We start from the raw sequence: 20,921 nt of genomic DNA on the forward strand, positions 1-20,921 counted from the left end.
CGGGCCTGCTTTGGGAGCACATTTGGGCTTGATGATGTTTTCGAGCTGATGGTTAGGAAAAAAATGGAAAATCCCACTAGAATGGCAGGTAGGAAGCAGACTGCAGAGCAGTGGGAAGGCCAGATCTTCCCCTGTGGTCTGGGGATGGATGGGAATGCCTCGAAAGGCTGCAATCCTGGAAATGTGGAGCTTTAGTGAGCAGTGGGATGGATGCTGGAAATGTGGAGCTCCAGTGAGCTGAGGGATGGATCCTGGAAATGTGGAGTTCCAGTGAGCTGTGGGATGGATGCTGGAAATGTGGAGTTCCAGTGAGCTGTGGGATGGATGCTGGAAATGTGGAGTTCTAGTGAGCTGTGGGATGGATCCTGGAAATGTGGAGCTCCAGTCTGCCATGGGATGCTGGGTCTGAGAACCTGAGCATCCTTAATCCCCCAGTGGTGATGATCCTGGAATGCCATGAGAGTGGGATTGGAAGAGATGCTTAATGAGTTCTTGACATGTAATATTCCACCTCTAATTATGGGAGAGAAGGGGGGAAATCGAGTCAGGAATGCCAGTTGTGAGCATCTCCCTGCCCTCCCAGGGAGGCTGGGGAGTGGAGGGTGGAGGATGGAGAGTGGAGATGGATGGGATTAGGTGGGTCCAGGGAAGGATTCCTTCCCAATATCCCATGTAAATCTCTGCTCTTTTACCTTAAACCGCTTTGTCTGAAACCTCCAATCCCTCAGCTCGAGCTCTCCCCCCTCCTGAGGCTTTTGGCAGAGTCCCTGAGCCTGCAGAACCAGAGCAGAGCAAGGTTTTACAGACTGAGATCCAGCTGGAAAAGCTTTCTTATTAATCTTAGTCCGATTTAATTTTAAAGCTTCCTAATGAAGGAAGCCTCCCCTGCAGTGCCCACACCAAACTGCATCGTCCAAATGCCACAAAGCAGAGCTGGGGGAGAATCCTGGTGCTCATTCCTGAGATTTTGGGGCTCAGGGGTGGAATATCCCCCCTCTAATGACAACAAAAACTCAATTTCCCAGCCCTTGGTGTGGCTCTGTGTGTGTATTCCTTTCTGTCTGAGTTCACTCTGCAGCCTTTCCCTTGGTGGGGGAAAAAAAATATGAAATATGTGCCCACCCACGGCTTTCATTAAATTTGTAGGAATTCAGTATTTTTGAAAACTCTGCCGCTCTGTCAGATTTGGTTGGAATTGGCCAACACGTTCAAAAGTTATTAGTGTGGGAGTGATGGCATATAGATATATAAACAGCACAATCACAGGAGTGAGCCCCATTTCCTGAGGAAAGTAGGCTAAAAACAGTGAGCTGGAGACAAGTAAATTGCTTTCCCAAAGTTGGTGGAATGTGAGCAGAGCACAGGGGTATCTGCACCTTTAAGGGATTTCTTTTAGGGTCAAGAGGAGATTCTCCTAAATGTTCTTAGCTGCAATTTAAATGGGAGAGCACAAAATTCCCTTTGATTCTCTGGAATTGTACAGGTGAAGTGAGCAGGGAGGAAGGGATGTGGATGAGAGTGAGGAAGTGCTGTTGGTAGCAGCTGGCCCATCCCTGGGAGGGTACCAGGCCAGGAGAAAGTTTGGAGCAGCCCAGGACAGGGGAGCAGTCCCTGCCCATGGCAGGGGTGACATTGGATGAACTTTAAGGTCCCTTCCAACCCAAATCTTTCCATGATTCCATGATATTTTCAGAGGGAGACAAGGAGGGGACTCTTTCCCAGCTGTTTAAAAGGAATGTTCAGGGTGTTCTCTGAGCGCTCTGGGAGATTTTCATTCCCTCTCCAATCAGCCAAGAGCCTGCACTCTTTCTGCTGCCGCCCTGGAAGGGCGAAGGATGCACTGGACACCCCGAGCCCCATCTCATTAGTGCTAGTTGACACCTCAGGCAAATTATCTGTAGGCTCTGGTGTGTCATCATGCACTGAAATAAAATATCCAGGCAACAAAGGTGGGCCAGGGAGCTGAGCCCAGCCCCTGGATTTTGGCATGGGAGGGATGGGTGCCCAGGGAATGCCAGGGGAGATCAGGGCTGGCTCCAGCTCTCCAGGATGGGTGATGGCAGCTCAGACAGACCCTACATCTGTCCTGCTTCCATAATTCAGGGGTTTGGAACTAGCATAACCCCATTTCAGGGCTTTGTAACCAGTGTAATCCCATTTCTGGGGTTTGGAACCAGTGTAACCCCATTTCTGGGGTTTGTAACCAGTGTAACCCCATTTCAGGGGTTTGGAACCAGTGTAACCCCATTTCTGGGGTTTGTAACCAGTGTAATCCCATTTCTGGGGTTTGGAACCAGTGTAACCCCATTTCAGGGGTTTGTAACCAGTGTAACCCCATTTCAGGGCTTTGTAACCAGTGTAACCCCATTTCTGGGGTTTGTAACCAGTGTAACCCCATTTCTGGGGTTTGTAACCAGTGTAACCCCAATTCTGGGGTTTGTAACTAGTGGCTGGGCTGGTTATGGAAGGAGGAACCATCCCTGGATCGGTCCCAGGGATGGGTGGCACGTGGCAAACACTTCACTCCTCTCCAGCACGGGGGATCTACTGCCCAGCACCTTAAATGAGAATTCCTGGGAGCAGGCAGTGCCCTGGCTCCCAGAGGGAATGCTGCTCCCAGGTCACTCCTAAGTAAATGCTCTCCCTGGCATAATTATAGCCCAGCCTTGCACCAAGCAGGAGAAAAATATAATTAAAGCTCCAGAGTCTCAGGAGGAGCTGGGCCGCAAATTAGCACAGTGTCACTCAACTCCAGCCAGGGAAACTGGAGGGAAATAGGAAAAGGAAGGAAATAAAGACAACCTGGCAGCGAGGAGAGGACAAGGGGGATGTTTGCACTCAGCCTGGATGTTCCCTGAGGATGCTGCAGCCAGGGCTGAGGTTGAGCAGCAAAGTGCAGGAGGTTCTTAGAGCCAAGCAGGTATTTTTGTGAGGAAAACGAGAAAAATGGAAACACAGCTCGGGCAAACCCAGAGAAAAGCAAAGCTGCTGCAGCCCTGCTCGGAGAGTCACAGGAATCTGTAAAATAATGCATGTGAAAGTGTGCTTGTGTTCAGTAATGTCCCCACCGGCTGTCCCCAGCCCCGGTAATGTCCCCAGCCCCGGTAATGTCCCCAGCCCCGGTAATGTCCCCACCGGCTGTCCCCAGCCCCGGTAATGTCCCCAGCCCCGGTAATGTCCCCAGCGGCTGTCCCCTCCCCGGTGGTGCTGCTGTTTAATGCTGTGCCCGGCCTGAGCCCGCAGCTCTGCCATTGTCTGGGCTGCCTTTGATTTCGGGCTGCTGCTGCTGCTCTTTGGGTGCCTGGGGGTGCTGACCCCAATCCCGCCTCGTGCTGCCCCAGGGGCTCCTGCTGAGGATGGAGAGGGACAAGGAGGAGGAGGAGGAAGAGGAGGGGTGGTTTTAATGGCCCCAAAAGGGTTTTGTGTCCCTTCCTTGGGTCAGCACAGCAGGGACACACAAAGCCATGCTGGGGCAGAGCTGAGCTGGATGCAGGGATGGCTGAGCTGATGCCCAGGTGGGGCAGGGACTCTCACCAGCCCCTGTGTGGGCAATTCTGAGTCCAGGGAGGATTTCTCTGCTCATGGCCCTCTGGAGAAGTGCTGCTGCTCCCTGCTGAGGCCCTGCCAGCGGCTGGAGCTGGGGGTGTGCAGGAGTCCCCTCAGCCCATGAGCTGGGCACTGATGGGGCACTGAGGGCATCACCCGGAGCCCCCAGGCCTCGTGTGGGGTGAGTGTGCTCCCTCCATCCCTTCCTGTCTCCCCATCCTTTCCTTGGGGGATGCAAAGGGTCAGGGAGGGAACACTCAGGGGTGGATGGAGGTGACTCCCAGACTGGCAGCAGCTGGGGCAGGAGCTGATTCTCCTCACAGCACCTTTCCCTTGTCCCCCCAGCCCTCTCTGCCCCAAACCTCCCCTGTGTGACCCAAGAGGAGCAGAGCCTGGGCTGGCAGCCTCCACCGGGCTCTGCTGCTGCTGGGACTGAGCTTTCCCTCCTTCCCTGCCCCTTCCCTGCTCCTGCCAGGGCTCGGGGGATCCCATTAGGATCGGCTGTCGGTGCTGTTGGGGTGTGTCCCCTCAGCCGGGGTGACAAGGACACCCGTGGCTCATTCCCACCTCCAGCCTGGCTCTGCCATCCCGGAGTGTCCCGTTTGTCCCTCCCTCCCTCCCTGCGGGATGTGATGCGATGTGAGCACCGTGACTATGGACGTGCTCCGGCCATGCCAATTTAATAACTTCCTGCTCAGACGGGATTTGCAGCCTTAAGCCCTTTTGTGGCCGTGTCAGAAGTCAGGAGCAGCCTCTGGGTTTGTGCAGGGCCGGTTCGGTGTGTCCCCAACAGCCACCCCACCCCGGGGTGCAGCCTCCAGGGCAGGGCAGGCTGGACAGTGAATCTCTTTTGTAGGGATGAAGATTTGTGAGGAAAAACCTCACCGGGGTCATTTGTACTCCTGGCAGAGCAGCTCAGTGGGGTTTTGGTTTTCATTGCCCTCCCATCCCTCACCCAGCACCTCTGATCCCAGTTTGGCCATTCACACCCCTTCCTTCTCCAAGGAGCTGAACATGAACCAGACATCCCAAATCCACAGCCCAGGTGTGTCACAAACATCCCCAAAACCATTCCCAGCTTTGCCGGGCTGTGAAGTGGCACAGACACTCCCTCGGATCCTCATTGTCCCCGTGACTCTGTCCCTGTCCCCGCCAGCAGAGACCTCCCAAACGCGGTGCTCTGTGACGGTCCCACAGCTGAGCACAGCTGGAGGGATGGCTCAGGCAGAGAACGGAGCAGGAGAGGGGATTTGGGATGCAGGAGGGGTGTTTGGGATGCAGGAGGGACATTTGGGATGCAGGAGGGGCATTTGGGATGCAGGAGGGACATTTGGGATGAAGGAGGGGCATTTGGGATGCAGGAGGGGTGTTTGGGATGCAGGAGGGACATTTGGGATGAAGGAGGGGCGTTTGGGATGCAGAAGGGACATTTGGGATGAAGGAGGGGCATTTGGGATGCAGGAGGGGCGTTTGGGATGCAGAAGGGACATTTGGGATGCAGGAGGGGTATTTGACGTGCCGGAGGGACATTAGGGATGCTGGAGGGATGGCTCAGCCAGAGAACGGAGCAGGAAAGGGGGTTTGGGATGCAGGAGGGGCAGAGCGGTGCCAGCAGCGGTCACCTGCGCGGGGACAGCAGATGGAGGGGACAGGGAGGGTGGCACGGGCTGGCAGCGAGGCGGGCAGGACGGGAGGTGATTCAGGGCTGGCAGCGCTGCCATGGGAGGGAAGGGGCTGCCCCGGAGCGCCGGGCAGGAGGAGACAGCAGCGCGGGGAAAAGAGAAACTACCGGCTCCTCTTCCTCCTCCTCTTCCTCCTCCTCATCCCCGGCATCGCACCGCAGCCCATCGCAGTGCGGATCATCGGAATTCATTCAATCCAGCCCTTCCCGGAGGGGAGCTGGGCCATTCCAGCCCCAGGAACCTCCCGCCTGCCCGGCACAAAGCGATGGAGCCTCTCCCTGTTGCTTTGAGTGGAGCAGCCCTTCATCACCCGCGGAGGGAAAGCAAAATACACCAAAAACAGCAACACAAACCCAGCAGCCCCTGCTTTTCCTTTCTGCTGCTCTTCCTTTTCCTTCCTGCTGCTTTTCCTTTTCCTTTCTGCTGTTTCTCCTTTTGCTTTCTGCTGTTTCTCCTTTTCCTTTCTTTTCCTGCTCAACAAAACTGCAGCACTGCTTTTCCCAGGGATTTTGGGCAGGGAAGGAGAGATCCCTCCCCTGGCAGCTGCTGTCCTCGCCATCCTCATCCTCACCCTCCCAGGGGTGGGGAGGGTGCTGGGATACCCAGTCCCACAGCCAGGCCAAGGGCTGGGAGGGGAGATGCTGGCAGCCCCTCCCTCCCCAATGTGTCCCTGCCGTGTCCCAGGGATCCTGCATCCCAAAATTTGAGGGTGGAGAAGAACCCAGGGGAAGGGCTGGGGTCTCTCTGCTGCTTTCCCAGCCTGTGAGAGAGGTCTCTGTGCTTTTATTTTCTTCTCCCAACTCCCATTTTGGGTTTACTGGTTGCTCCCACCCTCTTCCCTTCAGCAACATCCCCAACATCCCATCCTTGTCCCTCCCCACACTCTTTCCTCCCCAGGGAGAGGCAAAATTAATATCAGGAGGAAAACACAGAGCTGAGCCAAATTATTGAGTATTTTCCTTGCTGGTTTTCCTTCCCCTGAGTTTGGGATGCTGGGGGAGCACAGGGAATGGGCTGGGCTATTCCAGGCTCCCCTCTCTCTTGTTCAGGTTTGAAAAGCCCCAGGCAATAAGGTTTCTGTCACCTCCTCCCCACAGGACAAATGACATGCTGTCCTGACTTCCTAATCCAGGAAATTAAAGGATTTGATGTAGACCCTGCTAAGCAAATTTCCCCCCTGAAAATCCCAGGGGGATTTAACCCATGGATCTGACTGATTATCCCTTCAGAGTTGTGACTAAGGAAGTCCCAATTCCTCAGGGTGGGGGTAGGAAAAGTGAGATTTTGTGGGGTGCAGCTGATTTTGGGGCTCAAACCCCATGCAGGCAGCTGGGATGAGGGAAGTGGCTCGTGCTGGGTGGGAGTTTGAGCAGGCAGGAGATGCTCATTGCTGTGGCAAAGGGGAGGATTTATTCTTTATCTCCCCACAGTCATCAGGGCTGGGGCCACCTCTTGCCCCACAAAGGGGTGACAGAGCCCTGGGGGCACCCCCAGCCCTTCTCCATCCTGCCTGCACCCACCAGGGCTGGGCAGGTGAGGGGGATTGGGGGATTTGTGCCCCAGGAAGGCAAAGTGGAGAGAGGCCAGCCCTCAGGGGGGACAGTGGCCTCAAAGCCACCCTTTCCCAAGGCCAATCCTGGTGTTGTCACTCGCCTGCCTCCTGCAGAGCTCCACTGCAAGTGACAGATGGCCAGGGATGAGGCTCCCTCTCCAGATGTTGATTTTCTGGCCAGCTGTAGATAACACCCAGGGCATCGTCTCCCTGCAGAGCCCATCAGCTCTGTCCTTGCTGGGGGCACAAAGTTAAAAGGAAGGGAAATGCAGGGATCTGCCTGGCCCTGCTTATTCCATGTGCTCCTTGGCCAGGGAGATGCTGGGAGCATCCTGGTGCCAGATGTGCCTCTGGGTACCAGCTCCACCTGGCCCAGCCTTTTAAAGTCGATGGATTTGGATTTTCTTGGCATTTTTTGTTTGGCAAAAACAGAGATAAAATAAATAAATCCTTTTGGGGATGGTGGGAATGAGGTGAGCTGGAGGCAATCCTGGCATTTGATGCTCTCATCTTTCTCCACTGGGAGTGACCCAGCTCTGGGATGTGGTTTGAGCTGTTTCTCCCTGAATTTTGGGGACATGGCACATCCCTGTCCCCCCAGTCACTGAGATTTTGCACCTTTCCATGTTGTGAATTCAGTTCTCCAGCAAAACTCCTTTTGGTCACTCCAAGACAAGGCACAGGACATAAGGACACAGCCTGGGATATTTTTTTCCCCCTTACTTGGATTAAAAAATGAGATTTCAGTGTAAAATGGCAAAAGATTCCTCAGTGAATTCGCTCCCCATTTGTAACTCCAAAAATGTAAAGGTGGGGAAGGCTCTGGCTCAGGTTCCTGGAGCACTGAGCTAAACAGGACCTGACTCCAGCCCTGTCCCCATGAGTTTGGGACGCCTGGAGCATTTCATGTCCCAGCTGTCCACGAGCTCTCCCAGCTGCCTTGGGAATGATTTCCCCCCTCAAAAGTGACATTTCCTGCTGTAAAACTACAGGGAAACTTGGATTTGGCCTCCTGACCACAACATTTTACGTGCTTCTCTCTAATTTGCTTTCTTGGGCAGCAACAAACACATTTGAGGGGATTTGGTTTTTTTTCCAGGATTAAAGAGTTTGAGTGTTTATTTTTCCTTAATTCTTTTGAGATGTGACTTCCAGAGCCAGTTTTTTCAGAGCGTGCTATCACCATTCCACCCATCCCAGCCATGCCAGAGTCTCCTAACCTTCCCTGGGAGCTTTCCTGCTCCTCCTCAGAGCCCAGGGGTGATCCATCCATGCTCCCATCCCCAAATCTCCATCTGGAGCTGCCGAGGCTGCCTCTCTCTTTGCTATGCACAGCACCTGCTCCGTGTCTGGCTGCAAAGAGCCCGAGCAGACGTTCGGGGCTGCATTACGTCATGTCAGAGGTCACATTAAGCAGCTTTTTTCCCCCTTAATTAAGAATTCCAGCCATGGTTAGGGCGGGGGGGAGAGGGGGAAACAGAGGGGAAAGCAGACGGAGGGAGCAGGCTGGGAAGAATGCCTGCGCTGAGCAGGTAAATGGGAATTTCTCCACAGCCAGCTAATTGGTGTGGCTAATATCGCACCCCCTGAGGAGCAGCGCGGTGCTGCTGCCTGCACAAATCACAAATCTCAAATCACAAATCCCGGAGAGCCTGCTGCAATAGCAGGGAAGCCGCCAGAGCTGTGGCAAGAGCCAGGCTGGAATTAGGAGCGGGTTTTGATCGGGGTAATAAACGGCAGATAGGGAAAATAACAAGCAGGTTGTTAATTGCTGCCATCCCCCCGTTCCCTCGGGGCCGTGTCTAGACAGGGCCTGGCTCCGGCCCTCAGGGGATGGATGCGGGACGCGCTGCCCCTGGCATGGCAGAGGGAGGCAGGATGGGCACTGCAGCTGTGCCCTAAATCAGAGAGGCTCCCGCAGAGGTGGAAACCAGACAGTCTGCAGTGGTTATTAATAATTCAGTCCCAATTTGTCCCATCTAGGAGAGCACGAAGCCCAGCCAAGCCTCCCCTCCTGGCTGCCCGGAGCTGTTGCAGGGTTGGGGAGCTGGGATCGCCGGTCCTGCCCCATCCCCGAGCCATCCCAAATGCAGCGTCCCCAGGGCTCGGGGCTGGCATCCATCCCCGGGGAGCGGTGCTTTGTGTTCAGAGCTGGATGCAATCAGGGCTGGACCCTGCTGGGCCACAGGGACTGGAAAACAACCCCCGTGGAGCCCACACAGCCCAGGGATTCCCGCTGGGGAGGCTGCACTGAAAATCTCCTTTTCCTCACCTCGTCCAGCCATCCCTGCCCAGCCTCACGCCAGCCTGGGTTTTCCAGAAAATCTCTTTTTTCTCCTTCATCCAGCCATCCCTTCCCAGGACAAGGTGCATCCCAAGGCTTTCCTGACCCCGGGGGTTGGATGAGAGAGTCTCAAACACCCTGCAAATGCTCTCTCTGAATTTTTCCTGAAGTATTTCCTTGCAGCTGGCGTGTGTTTTAATTGAATTTTGCCCTTTAAAAATACATGAAGCTCTGTAATGGAGGGAGAGAAAACATTCCCTCCTATAGGAAGATAAAGATGCATTTAAAGAGGAAAAAAACAAAAAAAAACCAGCCCCAAAGCTGCCTGATGAAGTATTGACCTGGAGACAAAGTGGATCAGATGGAGCCAACCTGGCCCCTTAGGAAAACTTGAGGCTGTTCATTAGGAATGACCTCACTGGCAGCTTAACTCCATCCTCACCACTCCCAGAGAAGCCTGTGGGAAATGTGCCAATTTCCAGGTTTTCCATGAAAATAGGGACCACGGGGTCCTTTCATGGGGTGGGAAGGGTTTGGGACTTGTTGCAGCCTCGTGGTGCTCCTGTTGGAGTTGGGATAATGGGAGAGCTCTGGGTGTGGGGTGGAGGAGGGCTGAGCATCCCCATCCCTGCACAGGATCCCAGCAGTAAAGCAGGAATTCCATCCTTCCCTCAGCCAGGCTTTGGGGTCAGGGAAGCGAGAAGTTTGCTTGGAAAAAAGCAGCCAGAGCTGCCAATTCCCGTGATTTTTGGGAAACAGACCTTCTTTCCCAGAAATCTTACTCATAGGATGCTTTTTAACATTCCCAATAATGTGGATTTCTCTCTGTGTTCAGCACAGAGCTCCCTTTGACCCCAAGCATTAGTTTGCTCAGTGTCTGCTGTCTGGTTTTTATTGGAATGTATTTTCTGTACAAAAACACTGGGAAAATAGGAATAAAGGGGGCAAATCCCTCCCCTGGATGGATTCAAACAGCAAATGGAGAAGGAATAACCAGTGATCCAGGTTTCTCATGGCTCCAGGTGCCATCCTGGCAATTCCAGGAGTCACATTCCCAGCTCTGAAACATTTCTGGTCTTCTGCAAACCCGTTCTTATTTCCAGCCTAATTTTAAAGCACTTTGTCCCACTTGTTCTCCTGCCAAAGCATTCCTGGAACCAAAACACCTCTCAAGCCTCACCTGGTTTGAATTTTGCTTCCTTCCTTCCTGAATCCCTGAGGGTTTTGCTGGGAGTTCACCCTTTTCTGGCTAAACCATCCCCCAGCAGTGGCTTTGCAGCAGAACCCTTGGATCCACTCCTTGCTCACTCCAAGCCAGCCCAGAGTCACTGCTGGAATTCCTAAAAAGCCAAGTTCTTCCTTGCAAATCAGTTGATTCCAGCTTCTTATAGATTAGCTGGAGCTGATAAACTTGGCATTAGGAAGCAGGCCCAGGTATTATCCCTTCCCCTCGCAGCTCTGGCCAAATCACAGGAGATCTGCAAAGATTTTTGGGAATCTGGTTGGTTGGGATTTTTCCCTGCCTCCTGCCAGCTCCCCTTGCCAGTTTGACCACTTGCCCGCTCATCCTCCGAGAAGAGTGAGTCAGCTTGGCAAAAAATTAATAAATAAAATATTCCAGGCCAGCCCCAGCAGGGACTCTGCCCTCAGACCCAAAACGGGGGCTCAAAAGCCACAAACCATCCTGGTCTTCCCCCTCTCTGGCTCTTCCCAATCCCAGTCTTGGCCTGAACACCCTCCCCCAGCTCAGCTTGGATGGTGAAGTGCAGTAAAATCCTGGAACCATGGAATGGTTTGGTTGGAAGGAGTTTAAAGCCCATCCTATTCCCCCCTGCCATGATCAGGGACACCTTCCCCTATCCCAGGCTCCTGGATTCATCCCAGCTGGAGGAGGAGGCTGGGGATGCTCAGAAGTGGGAGGAATTAAACAGCTCCTCTTGCATCACTCTTCCCTCCATCCCCTCATGAGCCCACAGGAACAGGATGATCTTTAAGGTCCCTTCCAACCCAAACCATCCCATAATTCTGTTTTATGGGGAAAGCCCCAGCCTTATTTTCACCGTGCTCTCCAGTTTGGCGTCTCCATCCCGGAAAAAATTTATGGCAGCACTTAGGAAAGGAGGAGCAGAGTGATGAGATCAGGCCCTGTCCATGTGTCAGGGAGGAAAAAACCCCACTTTTCCAGGGAAATAAACTCCAGGCAATTAAGTGGGAATTAAGATTTAGCACACGCCACGAGCAGCAGGCGTGGAGAAAGGAGACAGCTGGTAAATTTAGGATGTGACAAAGTCATGTGAGCACTAACTGGATTACTGGCATTTATTTGGGAATACTTATGGATTTTATTATGCAACGTATGGATCTCCATAATTCTGCTTTTCACTCCTGCCAGCGTCTCAGGGAGCTTTACAAACAATTAATCAGCAGCACTCTGGGGAATCCAGTGTGTTCCCTTTGCTCCAGGGAATCCAGTGTGTCCCTGTGCTCCAGGGAATCCAGTGTGTCCCTCTGCTCCAGGGAATCCAGTGTGTCCCTCTGCTCCAGGGAATCCAGTGTGTCCTCCAGGGAATCCAGTGTGTCCCCTCTGCTCTGGAGAATCCAGTGTGTCCCTCTACTCCAGGGAATCCAGTGTGTCCCTGTGCTCCAGGGAATCCAGTGTGTTCCCTTTGCTCCAGGGAATCCAGTGTGTCCTCCAGGGAATCCAGTGTGTTCCCTCTGCTCCAGGGAATCCAGTGTGTCCCTCTGCTCCAGGGAATCCAGTGTGTCCTCCAGGGAATCCAGTGTGTTCCCTCTGCTCCAGGGAATCCAGTGTGTCCCTCTGCTCCAGGGAATCCAGTGTGTCCCTGTGCTCCAGGGAATCCAGTGTGTCCCTGTGCTCCAGGGAATCCAGTGTGTCCCCTCTGCTCTGGAGAATCCAGTGTGTCCTTCTGCTCCAGGGAATCCAGTGTGTCCCTGTGCTCCAGGGAATCCAGTGCATTCCGTCTCTCCCCGAGTGTATTTGGATCATCCCTTCATTGATGTGATTGATTTTTAACCTTTTCTGAGCCAAATCTCCAAGTTTTCATTTTTTAAATTCCCTGCACTTTCTGGGCTCATCCTGGGAGTCCATGGGGATGAGCAGATCCAGAAGTCTCAGGTGTTTTCCAGAGATGGAAATGCATCCACCCTCCACAGGTAGTGATTTTAATCCATTTAGGTTGGATTTTAGGAGGAATTTCTTCCTGGAAGGAGTGACCAGGCACTGGAACTGCCCAGGGAGGGCTGCAGTGCCCATCCTGGGGGTGTCCCAGCAATTCCTGAGGTGGCACTCAGTGCTCTGGTCTGGGGACAAGGTGGGCATGGGACACAGGCTGGATTTGGTGACCCTGGAGCTCATTCTCCATGGAATCAATGATCCCATGATTCCATCAAGGGGGTGCTGTGTGCCACAGGGAGGAGCAGAGTCTGGGCCATCCCAGAAGCCCAGCCTGGGGTGGTGGCTCCATGTGGGCTCCTCCAGTGTCGCCTCCTGCTCTGCCACCACCCCCGTGTGACCCCTGGAAGGGCACAGCTGCTGCTCCAGCCCCCTTTCCTGGCAGGCAGAGAGGGCTGAGCGGCTCCAGGCGCCTCTCCAGGGAGAAGCAGAGTGTAATCCTGGCTGCTGAGCACGGGCCAGGCTCTCACAGACACTGTTAATCCTCAGCTGGGCCAGCAACTGTTAATCCTCAGCTGGGCCAGCAGGGACCTGGGAAAGTTCTGCAGAGAGGCAGGGACAGCCCCAGCCCGGGCAGCTCCAGGCCAGGGGATAAATGGATGGGGGAGATTCAAATCCACATCCCTGAGAAGCTCCCCTGGAAGATGCCAGAGGTTTAAGGAGCTCAGAGAGGCAGAATCTGAATTTTAACCTCCTGGTGGCTCTGATGGTTTAATGCACAGGTTTGATGTCCCAGTGTTTCTCACAGAGCACACTGGTGACAAAAATGTGGCTGGAAAGAGACCTGGAGAAGGAATGCGACAGGACATGGAGGGACAGGACAAGGGGGAATGGCTTGAAGCTGAAAAAGGGTGGATTTAGATGGGATATTGGGAGGAAATTCCCAATATCTGTGAGGGTGGGGATGCCCTGGCACAGGTGCCCAGAGAAGCTGCCTCTGGATCCCTGGCAGTGCCCAAGGCCAGGTTGGAATAGTCTGGACCAGTGGAAGTTGTCCCTGCAGGGATTGGAATGAGATGGACTTAAAAGTATTTTCCAACCCAAACCATTCCATGGTTCCATGAAAAAAGGGAGCAGTCTGGACCTCCCCTCCCAGCAGTTTGCTGCAGCTCCTCCTTGGGGCATCCCTGCTCCTCCTAAAAGAGCAGGGCTGGGATACCTGACAGGGAATGGGCTGTGACAGCTTTGTCCCCTCCTCTGACCCCACCTGAGTGCTGGGCAGGGAGACCACTGAGTAAAAACCCATTTAAACCCAATTTTTGGGTGCATTAATCACAGAGAACCCTCAGGACCTGCAGCAGCACCACCACAGCCACTCCACCACCCCCAATAACTCTGGAAAACAGCTCGGATTCGCTTCCAGGGCTACTCCAGAGCAGCCAATGGCTGGGAATAAAGCATTTATTAGAGCAAAGAGAGCTGAGAAGTGTCAGGAGCAAACACAGGTGACAGCACAACCACACTCACACCCTGTTCCCCAGCCCTTCCTACCAAAGCAGGCACATTCCTGGCCCTGTTTTCCATTTTTAGGAGCCTGTCAGAAATGGCACTCCCTCTCCACGCAGATGTCGAGAAATTAGAGGGAATTCAGAGAGAGGCAGAAAAAAAATGATTAAAGGAGATGGAGGCCCTGATTTTGGAGGGAAAAGAAATCAGTGGAGTTATTTATAACCCTGCCTGCACCGGGGTGGGAGCAGGAATTTTTGAAAGTGCCTGGATAGCTCACATAAGGGGAAAAGGGGGAAAAGCAACCTCCGGAGGATGCTCTCAGAGAAGCTGTAAATCCTGAGTGATGGGATGAAATGCCAGCCAAAAAAAGCCTCTGGGGAATCATCAGCGAGTGCAGGGGACAGTTGTTGATCCAGAGGGAAAAAGTGCCCTGATCAAAATGTGTGAAGGGATGGTGGAGGCGGCTCCAGAGCCAAACCCCCCGCTCCTACCTCTGCTCCCAGTATTTATTTACATCCAGCATTTTACGCAAAACGTGGGGGTGGGCGTGGAAATGTTCTTTTTTTTTTTTATTTCATCCCCAAAAAAACGGGTTTGGTTAAAAAAACAACCAAACCAGCTTTAAATTCAACCCTGGAGGCTCGTGGGAGATGCACGGAGAGGCCGCTGGGACGGGGTGGGAAATGGGATGGAGGGACCCTGGGGGAACAAATCTGAATTTCCTGGGTGATTTCCAGGCTGAGGAGCAGCTCGTGAAGGTGTTGGAAAATCCCCCATTCCCCAGCCAGCCCCAAGCTCTGCTGGCAGCTCCTCCCTCACAGCCAAAGGGTTTTGTGGGGGAAATGTGGGGGAAATGTGGGGTTTCCCGTGGCAGGGAGGAGCTGCCTAACGGGGTGCTGCTGTCTCTGTTGCCTTGCAGGACCTCTCACTCCAGGGCCAAGGCGGAGGCGGCCGTGACGGCGGCGCAGAAAGCGCAGGAGGAAGCGCGGATCGCCAGGATCACTGCCAAAGAGTTCTCACCTTCCTTCCAGCACAGGGAGAACGGTCAGTCCCTGCCAGGCCCTGCCCTCGCAGCCCTGAACACCCCCAAAGCCCCCAAGCTGCCCTGGCTGGAGGCTCAGCCTGTGCCCGCAGCTCCCCATCCCCACCGGAGCTCCTGGAGGGGAAAACTCCATGGAATACCAGGTTTGGGGAGATTTAGGGCAGGGCTGTCAACATCCAGCAGTTCCACCTTGTTCTGTACTGTTTTCCCAGTGTTTCCTCTCTCTCCCCAAGTCTTTAGTTCATAGCCCTTGTGGTGGTTGCAAAGAAAGAGCCCAACAAGGGCACTGGATGCAAACACAGATGATCCCAGAGGTCACCACTGACTTTATACCCATGGCTGGTGCAGTTCCTGATTGCTTTGGAAAGGTTGGACCCAATGGAACCTGACCTTTCCCTCAGCTGTGCAAATCAGTCACTGGGAAAATCCACATTTGACCGACCTTCCTTCCTTCCTTCCTTCCTTCCTTCCTTCCTTCCTTCCTTCCTTCCTTCCTTCCGACACTTCCTTCCGACACTTCCTTCCAACACTTCCTTCCTTCCGACACTTCCTTCCGACACTTCCTTCCTTCCTTCCGACACTTCCTTCCTTCCTTCCTTCCGACACTTCCTTCCTTCCTTCCTTCATTTTCACCATTCTTTGTTGATTTATTCACATTTTTGCTCACCAAAAGCTCAGGGAGGACAGAGCCAAAGCTGAGCCAGGGTCGGGCCGGGGTCTGCAGCCAGCTGGGAGAGGGGACGCTCCAAGTCCCCCCAGCAATAATTAACATCATAATTAAAGTGTGGCTGGATTTATAGAGAAATTTCCCAGCCCCGAGCCCTCCTCGGGAGGCGGCTGTCATTGTTCTCCCCCTCCCAGCTCAGCGAGGATTACTCACTCACTCTAATTGCTCCAGGGGCTGCTGCGGTGACTCAGGGCTGCTCCCGAGCTCGGGGACAAGGGACCATGGGCTGTGCTGGCCCAGCCCGGCCCGGTGCTCGCCTCACCGAGCTGCGGGGGCGGCCGGGGACATCCCATGGCTCAGCTTTGGGGCTGCAGCAGCCTGAGCCGGGGCACATCCCCAGGCAGGGCCGGTCCGAGCATCCCCTGCATCCCCCGCATCTCCCGGCTGCGGGAGGAGGCTCAGCCCGCTCCGAGCCCGCCCATCCCTGCTCCTGCCCAGCCCCATCTGTACACGGCAGATCTGAGCTTTCTCTGCGTGCTCCCAGGGGCTTCTCCAGCCCTGAGATGTTCCTCATCTCCATTTCCTCCTGCCAGGAGACTTTGCTGGTTTAAATCACCTCTTGGAAAGATATTTTTAGGTAATATATTTTTTACTAGCTCCTGGACGGGGCCGTGGCGCTTCGCTCGTGCTGGGGTTTGTGTGGTTGGAGCTCTGTCTGGGGGGTTGTGTGAGCCACGGGAGGGGAGGGCAGGGAAGGAAGGCGGTTCCACTTAGAGCACATTAAAAAACAAACACAGCATCCCAGATGTGCCGGCAGGGCTGGCAGCGCCCGCGGAGCCGCTCGGGCAGGTGTGAGAGGCTGTGTCACCCACAGAGCCGCCACCTCGGGTTGGGGACAGCCAGGTGGGAGCTGCCACCACCCTGCCGGCATTGCAGGGGCTCTGCGTGCCCACCGTGCTCAGGATCGTGGGTGCTGGGTGTGCCTCCATTATTCAAAATTTTGAGTGCTGGATGTGCCCCCTGCCCCCGGATTGTGGGTGCTGGGTGTGCCCCCGTTATTCAAAATTTTGAGTGCTGGATATGCCCCCGTTATTCAGAATTATGGGTGCTGGATGTGCCCCCTTATCACAGGATTGTGGGTGCTGGATGTGCCCCCCTACCACAGGATTGTGGGTGCTGGATTTGTCACCCTTGTACAGGATTTTGGGTGCTGGATTTGTCACCCTTGTACAGGATTTTTGGAGCTGGATGCGCCCCCCATATTCAGAATTGTGTGTTCTGGATTTGTCTCCCTTTCACGGGATTGTGGGTGCTGGATGTGCCCCCCACATTCAGAATGGTTGGTTCTGGACGTGCCCTCCTCGTTCAGAACCCTGGGTGCTGGCTGTGCTCCCTTGCAGGGTGCTGCAGGTCCCCAGTGCCACTCACGGCGTGCTGCGGTGGGTGCCGAGTGCCACCCACCCCCTGGGTGCTGGCTGTGCTCCCTTTCCATGGGATGCTGGGTGCTGGATGTGTTCCTGGCAGGGAGGTGGGTGTGGGTACCACCCACCTGGCACAGCGAGTGCCAGGGGTGCTGGGTGCCCCCTCAGAGGGGTTTGTGGCTGCTGTGGGACACCACAGAGGGGTCTGTGCCCACCTCAGCATCAGCCCTGGGCACCCCTGTGCAGCTGCAGCTCCTGGAAGGTAAAGACAAAACTGTCCTGTTTCATATCCTGCCCTCTCACCCATGGTTCCCATGCCCATCAGCCATGGGCATCTCCAGGTGCCCATCAACCCCAATTCCTGCACACAGCAGGATCACCCAGGCTTGGGTGGTGCTGCAGAACCGAGTCCCCCCGCTCAGAGACAGCAGCACACAGAGCCAGAGGCTCCCAAATCCCAAACGTGGCTCCTCAGCTCTGCCTTTGAAGCCTCGGAGGCCGGGCTCGGCTGCCTCCATCCCTCTGGAAATCCACATTCGGTGCTCTGCATCCTCCTTCGCTCTCACAACCCTTCTTCCAGGAACATCACGTGCCCCGGGGCTAATTTTAGCTCTGGATAATCGTTGCACATCCTCGGGTGCCGAAAGGGCCCCCGTGCATCCGCGGAGTTCCTGCGCAAGGAAACGCCTCCATCCCTGCGGGCTGCGGGGCTGGGGGGCAGCAGGCCCCCAGATGTGCCCCAGATGTGCCCCAGCACCCCCAGTCCTGCCCCTCCCAGAGCCCCAGACCTCGGGGATTAACCCAGGAAAGCCCCTGTGGATTGGTGGTAGGGAAGGTTTGGGATGAGGGGGATTTGGTGCCATCTCCCTGGTGTGGCTGTGTGGAGCATCTCTGGGGTTTCTTGTCCCCTCTCTTGGGGCTCTGGGAACAGCAGCAGTGGATGTAGCCAGGCTGGGGCTGGTTATGGGGCTGGACATCAGCTCTGGGGGCTTTGGAGATGGTGGGAATTTGCAAATCCCTGGAATTCCAGCAAAATCCCTGAACTGAAGAAGATGAAGCCCAAAACCTTGGGTGAGCCCATTCCCACTGGTGGCTTTCCAGCTTTCTCACATGAAATCCTCTATTCCTTCTGTGCCTCACCTTCCCATTTGAGATCTTGGAAGGTGGCTGGGTCAAAAATGCCTGGGAAACATCCCAAAAAATTCTGTCTTTTATCCCAGAGACAGATATTCTGCAGGAAAACAGAGGAGTGAGCTCCACCTTTCTCCTTCTCAGCAATTTCCCACCAATACCAGGATTTTTCAGGGGCCCTGGATAAACTCCAGGAGATTCAGTCTCCCACATACAAACAGGGGAAAAATGAAGGCTGGACTATGTGAGTATCATCCCAAAAACTCGAGTCATTAGGAGACCATTTCCCATAAATCGCTTGGGTAGATTTCCAAGCAGTTTTTTCACTATTTCCCTCTCTGCCAGTCCTCCAATGGGGACTCCAGAATTCCCTGTGTGTATCCCGACCCTGGCAGGGGTGAAGGCACATCCCAGCAGCTCCCCAAAAAAGGTTCAAGAGAGAAAATTGCTCAGCAGAAGTGGAGAGGCTTGAGCAGGCGCTGCCGAGCATTCATTTGTAAACGATGGCAGGAAAACTGAGCTCTCCCTTTTCAAGACTCGTTTCTTGTCTCACCATAGCAATCACAATTAGATGCATTTCAGGGGCATTAGGCACTTAATATATTTATCAAATTATTCACCTAATTTAGCATGGCTTTAGCTGGGAATGACTGGAGAGGGGAAAAGGAGAATTAACCACTATTAGCTCGCTTGAAATCGTTTGGTGTTTCATCAGTGATGAACACACTAGAGGTTTTTGTTCCGTGTTCCTCCAGCAGCAGAAGATATTCAGCCCCTCCTGAGGTGCCCATCCCACAGTGACCCTGCCTGGGAAGTCTCTGAGCTGAAGGAATGAGGAGCCTCCAGTGGGATGAGGAGGGTGAGGGGTGCTGGCCTCAGGTGGCCCTGAACAACCAGCCCCGTCCTTCCATCCCATCCTGGGGCTGAGCAGGAAAATCTCCATGTCCTGCTGGGCTGTGTGAGGCAAGAAAGCCCTTGGATGTGAGGTTTGTGGGGTTTTTCTTGCACACCTGCCCAGATGTGGCCATTTCCCTCCTGCACCTGGCAGATGAAAACTGAGGTGGTTCCCATGCAGGAAGGGGGTGAGGTTGGTGTGAGGTGATCCCAGTGGCACCCAGGGTGATCTTGGTGACACCCAGCACACCCAGGGTGGTCCCAGTGTCACCCAGGACACCCAGGGTGGTCCCAGTGTCACCCAGCACACACAAACACAGAGCACAGGGTGTGCCACCAGCCATGTCACAGGTTTCCCTTCCCATGCTTCCAGACTGGGAACTGATAGGAAATGTGGTCAGATGGATCCCAAAAAACCATCAGAACCTCTTGGTGGCTTCTCCACACCTCTGGGGTTGGAAAACCATTCCTATGCTGGTCATAGTTCTGCAAGGTGGGGCTCAGGGCAGCTTTGGTGTCACACCAGTGCTGCCAGCAGCTGTGACACTGCTGTCCCAATCCCACCCCGCTGCTCCCCACCACCCAATCCTCTGCTCCCCTCTCCGTGCCACGAAAAACCCTCGGGGCATCCACGCACCAGAAATAATCCTGTTTCCTTCCCCTCTCCCTTCTCTCCTCTCCACGACTGCCCCCGAAGGGCTCGAATGCCAGCGGCCGAAGCGGCAGAACTCGAGCGATGACATCGAGGTCCTCTCCACCGGGACGCCCCTGCAGCAAGAGAGCCCCGAGCTGTACCGCAAAGGGACCACCCCGTCCGACCTGACCCCCGAGGACAGCCCGCTGCAGAGCTTCCCCGCCAGCCCCTGCTCCACGCCGCCCCTCGGCCCCTCCTGCAGGAACAAGAGCGCCCACTTCTCCAGGCAGGTCTCGGTGGACGAAGAGAGGGGCGGCGAGATCCAGATGTTGCTGGAGGGGCGCGGCGGGGATTACCTGCGCCCCAACAGCTGGAGCGAAGAGAAGGTGGGCGGGAGCCGCGCCGGGAGGAGCGGGACGATGCGCAGCGGGCAGCTGGGCTCCAACGCTGGCCCCGAAGACTACAGAGGTCGGAGCGGGGGACACAAACATTCGGCCTCCAACCACAAGCCGAGAGAGAGGTGGACAGATTCCCCAGCCACGGTTTCATGGACTTCCCACCACAGGTCCCACAACCACAGCTCAGGGAGCTCCAAGCTGCTTGAGCTGGACGAGGAGAAGATGAGCAATTACGAGATGGAGATGAAGCCCCTCATGAGGATGGATTCTTATATGCAAGAGATTCACACCCAAAAAAGACACTACAGCAAAGGGGGAGGCTGCAGGAGCGTGGCTGACGAGCACCGCGGGGAAGAGCGGGGCTTCGGGGTTCAGAGACTGAGGTCTAAGTCCCAGAACAAAGAGAATTTCAGGCCAGCTTCCTCTGCCGAGCCCACGGTGCAGAAACTGGAAAACCTGAGATTCGGGGACAAAGCTGAACCTCGGCTACTGAGGTGGGACTTAACCTTCTCCCCGCCACAGAAATCTTTACCTGTTGCACTAGAATCTGAAGAGGACAGTGGGGATGCGCTCAAATCCAGTACGGTGAGTGAGGGCACTGGGTGTGCAATTCTGCCCTGAAAGCCTGGGGCTGTTGTGGAGCTGAGTGGAGTCGGGTGGGAGGGAAATTTGGAAAATGTGAATTGTCGTGGGTTTGTGCCTTGAATCCCCTCTGCTCCCTTCTCCCACTCTGCTGGACGTTGGTGTGGTGAGTTCCCTGCAGACTGTGCTGGGAGCATTCCCTGGGGGATGGAGTTTTGCAGCCCAGCCCCTGGGCCAGCAATAAAAATCCATTATTGCTTGCAATTTGGTGGGAAAGCTGCAGGAGCAGGCAAGGCATTGGTGATGCTTCCTTGGGTTATGGTTATGGCCACAGAGCTTCCTGCTGCTCCAGGACAGCCCCTTGTGAGACACCCCACCCTGGGCTCCTCATTTTGGGGGAGATAAGGACGCTTTGGGCATGAAATGGCTGCTGGGAAGGTGTTCAG

At 54.8% G+C, this 20,921-nt stretch overlaps 1 protein-coding gene across 1 annotated transcript in view; it reads left to right on the forward strand.

Annotated features, from left to right (window-relative positions):
- JPH3 (junctophilin 3) overlaps window positions 1–20,921 on the forward strand; it is a 46,024-nt gene that overhangs the window by 15,378 nt on the left and 9,725 nt on the right. Inside the window, exons 3-4 of the mRNA XM_059481752.1 lie at window positions 14,626–14,750; window positions 19,559–20,478. Of these exons, the coding sequence (XP_059337735.1) occupies window positions 14,626–14,750; window positions 19,559–20,478 (1,045 nt within the window). The remainder of the gene's footprint in view (window positions 1–14,625; window positions 14,751–19,558; window positions 20,479–20,921) is intronic.

The sequence above is a fragment of the Ammospiza nelsoni genome, chromosome 13 (genome assembly GCF_027579445.1).
Source record: "Ammospiza nelsoni isolate bAmmNel1 chromosome 13, bAmmNel1.pri, whole genome shotgun sequence".
NCBI lineage: Eukaryota > Metazoa > Chordata > Aves > Passeriformes > Passerellidae > Ammospiza > Ammospiza nelsoni.